This window comes from Myotis brandtii, unplaced genomic scaffold (assembly GCF_000412655.1).
Source record: "Myotis brandtii unplaced genomic scaffold, ASM41265v1 scaffold796, whole genome shotgun sequence".
NCBI classification, from domain to species: Eukaryota; Metazoa; Chordata; class Mammalia; order Chiroptera; family Vespertilionidae; genus Myotis; species Myotis brandtii.
Window position 1 is genome coordinate 1264870 of NW_005371207.1, and position 6112 is coordinate 1270981.

The following is a 6112-nucleotide window of genomic DNA, read 5'->3' on the forward strand; positions in this document are numbered from 1 at the left end:
TCCTTAGCAAGCACAAAGATCTGAGTGCTGTTGCCAGCTGCTGTCTCATCCTCTTTCTTGGGCAGTTCTTTTTGAAATATCTGAGATGATAGGAAAGCAAAAAGTAAAACCTTGCCCACAGAATTCTCCCTAACTCACTGAACATTACCCGGGAGCAAAGCTGGAAGGCAAAAATGTGTGTTTTTCAGAGCTTCTACTGTCTTATCTCTAACATGAATAAGGACTTTGCATTAGTGATCATTTAGAAAAAGTGGCTGCTGTGCTAAGGAGGCTATAGATCCTCCAGTGGTCATTAGGATAAGGGATTCTAATAAGATTGAAGAGGAGATAAAACTGGAAGGAAAAGAAGCTCATACTCTGGATTTCAATGTGTCCTCTGTTATGTGTCTGGTGGCTGAAGTATAATGGAGGAACAGAGGACAAAACAAGCAAAGCAAGGACAAACTTTCCACGTGATTTTCTCCCCACAGTTAAAAAAAGAAAAACAGAAGCCCCCCTCTGATATTTTTTTACCTCTGAGAATGGGAGTGATGATAGTAGACAGCAAACTTCCAGCATTAATGGCCAAATAAAAGATGGAAAAGAATCGGTTTCTTTGTTTTTCCTATAATAAGAAGGATAAAATTAAAGTATAATGACGTTGGCTATATATCAACTGATTGAACCTGATTATATAGCTGATAATCTGACCTTGCTTCAAACTTAGTTTTGGTCAGTATCTCACTTTCAAGTCTACTTGAAAAGAATCCAGTGGTGCACAGACCTTGTGTCGGTGGAATTTGATTCCCAGAAGTTTAGAGTTCATTTATGTGGTTTCTGTGAAGGCATGTGCTCTTACCTGGCCCTCTTCAAACTGATCTCCACCAAATGCAGACACACAGGGCTTGATTCCTCCAGTGCCGAGAGCTATCAGGCCCAGGCCGATCATGCACAGCGCCCTAGAGGAAGAAGGGGTGGGGGTATTGCTGAAACGTGAGATCTTAAAAGCAGGAACCTCCTGTTTCTTAGCTTCCCTCAGCAGAACAGGTAAGCACAGAGAAGGGACAGCAACCTCTATACAGTGGTTCTCAACCTTCCTAATGCCGCAACCCTTTAATACAGTTCCTCATGTTGTGGTGACCCCCAACCATAAAATTATTTTCGTTGCTACTTCATAACTGTAATTTTGCTATTGTTATGAATCATAATGTAAATATCTGATATGCAGGATATATTTAGGCGACCCCTGTGAAAGGGTCGTTCGACCCCCAAAGGGGTCGCGACCCACAGGTTGAGAACCGCTGCTCTATGAGAAGATAATGGGCAGGAATGCAGTCTTGACAGGTGAAGGGGACTTGATCTCATGGGCCTCCATGTGTATACTGTTATCTAATAACTTACTAGCTAGAAAATGTAAAGCAATAGCTTGAATACTGAACAAGGATTTTTGTATGGGGTTCTTCTGCAGCCTTATGATTTTTAGCAAAAGAATAGGTAAGTGATATGTTTAAGCATTGTCTCTGTATAATCTTAATAGACTCATAACAGTCATTAAAAGACATTAGAAAACATGATTTAATGGCAAAGCAGAATATCAGGTTAGTTAATATGATCTTAACTTATTTACAGAAGACTGGAAAGTAAAGGAAAATGTTTATTATAATCTTTTACAATATTAAAAAAGATTATTTATAATAATTAAAAGGGATTAAGGATCATTTATTTGTATTTACTTTTGCATTATCCAAGTTATCTGTGTTTTATTTTCTGAATGGAAAAAAAAAATCACTCATAGAATTTGCCAACCCTCATTTGTAGTTTTGTTAAATGATAGCAGGTACTACAAATTTTAGGTTTTATGTGTGCATTTTTCCATATCGCTTGATTGCTATGTTGCTTTAAAGTGCTAAAAAATGTTTTCTGAAACAAAACCTAAAACTACTACGCGTAGAAAGAATTCTTTAAAAAATCACATTCATCTAGCTGAATTAGCTGGTTGAAGCACCTCTTTCCTTGTTTGCTTCTTAAGAACTTAAATGCTGTCACTCTAAGCATTTTAAAAGACAACAAAACATGGCCAGTTGCATATAACACACCCAGCACTCTTGTGAGAACTGTGGGTATGCCCTAACACAGTGATGGCGAACCTATGACACGCATGTCAGAGGTGACACGTGAACTCATTTTTTTGGTTGATTTTTCTTTGTTAAATGGCATTTAAATATGTAAAATAAATATCAAAAGTATAAGTCTTTGTTTTACTATGGTTGCAAATATCAAAAAATTTCTCTATGTGACACGGCACCAGAGTTAAGTTAGGGTTTTTCAAAATGCTGACACGCCGAGCTCAAAAGGTTCGCCATCACTGTCCTAACAGGAACCCCATGAGAAAGAAAAGTAGCTAAGCTTTCCTGAGCACTTGTCACTTGCCAGGCAAGCTCCAGGTGCTCCATCTGGATGAACACACACAGTCCTATCTGAGGGAGGTGCTATTACAAATGAGGAAACTTAGGCACAGAGGTTAAGAAACAACTAGTAAGGAGCACAGCCAGAATTTGAACCCACAAAGTCCATGTTCTTAATCAATGTTGTAGATTAGGAAATTGAGGCGTGGAGAAGATAAGTTGCTCCAAGCCTTACAGCTGCTCTGTGGAAGGGCTGGGGGTCAGAAGCTGCCAGACTGAGCTTATAGCCACTGCCCTCGACCAGCAGTTTCCTGTGGGCACCATGTCTGGACCTTGTCTGGACAGTAATCTGACTGATGAACAAACCAGAAACTCGGGGGCTGCTGACCAGCAGTTTCCTGTGGGCACCATGGGCGTTACAACAAAGGACCTTGTCTGGACAGCAATCTGACTGATGAACAAACCAGAAACTCGGGGGCTGCAGATAGGAATTTAAATTTCTTTCTTTTTAAAAAAATATATTTTTATTGATTTTAGAGAGGAAAGGAGAGGGAGAGAGAGACATTTCAATTATATTTTCCCAACTGATAAGGTGGTTTACTTAGAGATCAAGGAATCGAAGCACACGAACAGGAAACAAAATAAATCTTGGTAACTTGTCTACTAGACCAGGCTGCAGGGAAGGGAAATCAGTCTCACAGAGGAGCACTTATCAATGGCGGCGTCAATGGCAGCGTCCATCAAGGACTCAGAACATAGGGCTCGAACAAATATTTATGAAACTGAGTTAATGGGATCTCAGTAAAAGTTTAGTACAAGACAGAAAACCAAAGGTACAGAGTCTTGAAGAAACTGGTCCAATTGAGGATCAAGGTCAGTGGCAGTAACGTCTGTCCCTCTAGGGAAGAGGATGATTAACATAAGTATCCCATGCACTGACCACACGCCACATGACATGTATCCCAGACAGCAAGCCTTCGAGTGAGCAATGACTCCAGACAACTGTTAGGATGGCGACATACCAGTAATGAAGACCCAACACTTAAGTCAATTAAACGGCTTTCTCTATATCGCTGTAAAGGCCTCCTTACACTTACGGTGAAGTTCAAGGTGAAACATTGGAGCACCAAATAAGCAACCAGTGGGAGGGGGTAGGGTAGCAGGTAACATCAACTCACACATGTAAAGGAAGATTGTTGGGGGTCCCATCGTGGTCGAAGTCTGAGAGGTCATGAATGGAGCTTACTGCGGTGACTGCCTGCCCAATGGTGTAGACGATGGATAGGGACACGATGGTCCTGTGTTTAGAAGGGTTAAGAAAAATCCAAGTTAATTGTACAGTCCGCTTCCTACTCCACCACAAAAAGGCCCCCGGCTTCAAACTTTCGAGAGCCTGGTCATGAATGTACTTGTTTCTCAAATTGAGTAAAACTGGTAACTCTTAGAAAGGCAACCTGCTGACCAACCTGTTGCCCAGCCTGCAAGTGCAGAGCAAAGACTTGCCCAGAGGAGCCGGAGCAAGGGGGGAGATGCGTTTTATCTTCGAGCTCTTTGAAAGACCCAGTGTTTTATGTTACCTAACTACTGAAATCGGTACTTGTCTCTTTAGACAATGAGAGATACTTACCTGGTAACAACATTTGGCCAGGAGTGGACCACTACTTGTTCGTGTATTGAGTTATTTTGAGAGAGTGAATTTTCCTGCTTCTGTCCACATCATGCCTTGGCCTGGCAGAACCTTCACTTCTTTGCTGAGTAAGTCCTGGGGACTTCCTGATAACCCCCTCTCGAGTGCACTTGACCAAGGGCTGGGTGGGTGCCCCATGTCCTCTCTGTCCATGGAGCAGTGTGAGCCTTTTGGCTGCTGGGACATCAGTTGGGGAGCTTCTTTGTTCTCCCTGCCCTTAACTCAATGCTTCCCACATCATTAGTGATAGATGGTGTCCCTGCTACTATTCCAAGATGAGACAAAGATGTCATTGCTGCTTGAAGGAGGAAAGGAGAACCTACAAACGCCACTTGCACTCACTGCTAAATGCCAGGCGCTGTGCCACGCTCTGGGGGTACGCTGAAGAGCAGAAACAGGGTCTAGCACGCTCTCCTAAGAGTTTTAGGTTTCTGATTCTTTGCTCTGCGAGTCCATCATCTCAAACCACTAAGCTAATAATTACTTTTTGGCTTGCCTGGGAACAAGGAAGTTGCAACTACTCACGAGAATTTTCCCAGCCAGGAGTCGGCAATGAGAGCACCAAGGATGGGCGTCAGGTAGCAGAGGGCCACAAACGTGTGGTAGATGGCGGTGGACAGGTTGTCGTCCCATTTAAAGAACCGTGTGAAGTACAGAATGAGGAGTGCTTTCCGCAGCAGACAGGGCAGGGGAGGGAAAAGCACAGTTAGGAGTGGCCGCGGCAACTGGCGCTCTGCACGCAAGGGGGTGGGTGTCGGAAATAGTTACCTTTCATGCCATAGTAGGAAAATCTCTCACAGAACTCATTGATCACGATGAAGAAGATGCTCAGGGGATAACCAAAGCAACTCTGACAAAAACAACAACAGTCCAGGGTTAAAATATGCTCCCTGCTGGCCCATTTTCACAAATGAGTGCTAATGGCATGAAAAGTAACCTCTGCCTATTTAGTAACTTGTCAGTGACTATCCAGAGGTAGAATCTTAGAATTAACAATTTTTATTCCCTTACATTCCACACAGAGACAACGATGAAATGAAGCATCTAGTTTTGTTAGTCTGAGAAGGGCTGCACAAAGCATTTCCTAAAGAGAAGGAATGTCTCATAGACACTCAGGACTGCCCTCTCAGGAATGATAGATGCACAATGCACATTTGTTATGTGAATGAAGCACAAATGTGAACATTTTGGAGCAAAACAGACTAGAGTTTATAACAGTGATGGCGAACCTATGACATGCGTGTCAGAGGTGACACGCGAACTCATTTTTTTGGTTGATTTTTCTTTGTTAAATGGCATTTAAATATATAAAATAAATATCAAAAATATAAGTCTTTGTTTTACTATGGTTGCAAATATCAAAAAATTTCTATATGTGACACGGCACCAAAGTTAAGTTAGGGTTTTTCAAAATGCTGACACGCTGAGCTCAAAAGGTTCGCCATCACTGGTCTATAAGGTGAAGCTACACAGAAAAGAAAAAGGGATACTTACATATGATTTGGACGTCCCTGAAAGAAAAACAAAAATGCCACTGTTAAAGTCAAATAATTAAAATGCTTTCTGCTGAGTCTAAACTCAGCCCCTGTGACTTTTCCTGACAGTCAGATGTGTTGTCCAGACCGCTGCAGCCACCTCCAGGATCCCAGCCTAGCCATGCCTCTTGTCCAGAGTCGGGCCTGGAAGCCGCATCTGCTTTAATTAGCTCCAGACAATTCTCCTGTGGGTCAGAGTAGAGAACCAGAGGCACAGAATGGTGCCAAACCCATTTCCTCCGTAAAACACTTTAAAGGCTGCCCACTGCCCACAGGATAAAATCCAAACTTTTAGCATGTTCTTTACTATCTCACAAGGTCAGCAGATTTGGTGAGGATTAAATAATCTATATATATAAAAAGCAGCGACCGTATGCCATAACGACCGGTCACTATGACACCCACTGCAGCCAGCTAACTGGCCTGATCAGGGAGTGGGGCCAGTTCCTGCAGCACCCCCCCCCCCACCTGGCCCTACCCCAGATTGGCCCCCCCACCTCAATCAG

At 42.8% G+C, this 6112-nt stretch overlaps 1 protein-coding gene across 1 annotated transcript in view; it reads right to left on the minus strand.

Moving 5' to 3' along the window:
* Positions 1-6112, minus strand: part of SLC15A1 (solute carrier family 15 (oligopeptide transporter), member 1) — a 48681-nt gene that overhangs the window by 25322 nt on the left and 17247 nt on the right. Inside the window, exons 2-7 of the mRNA XM_005883630.2 lie at positions 5566-5582; positions 4840-4921; positions 4597-4738; positions 3563-3682; positions 839-938; positions 514-604 (exon numbers count right to left, since the gene is read on the minus strand). Coding sequence (XP_005883692.1) covers positions 514-604; positions 839-938; positions 3563-3682; positions 4597-4738; positions 4840-4921; positions 5566-5582 — 552 coding nt within the window. The remainder of the gene's footprint in view (positions 1-513; positions 605-838; positions 939-3562; positions 3683-4596; positions 4739-4839; positions 4922-5565; positions 5583-6112) is intronic.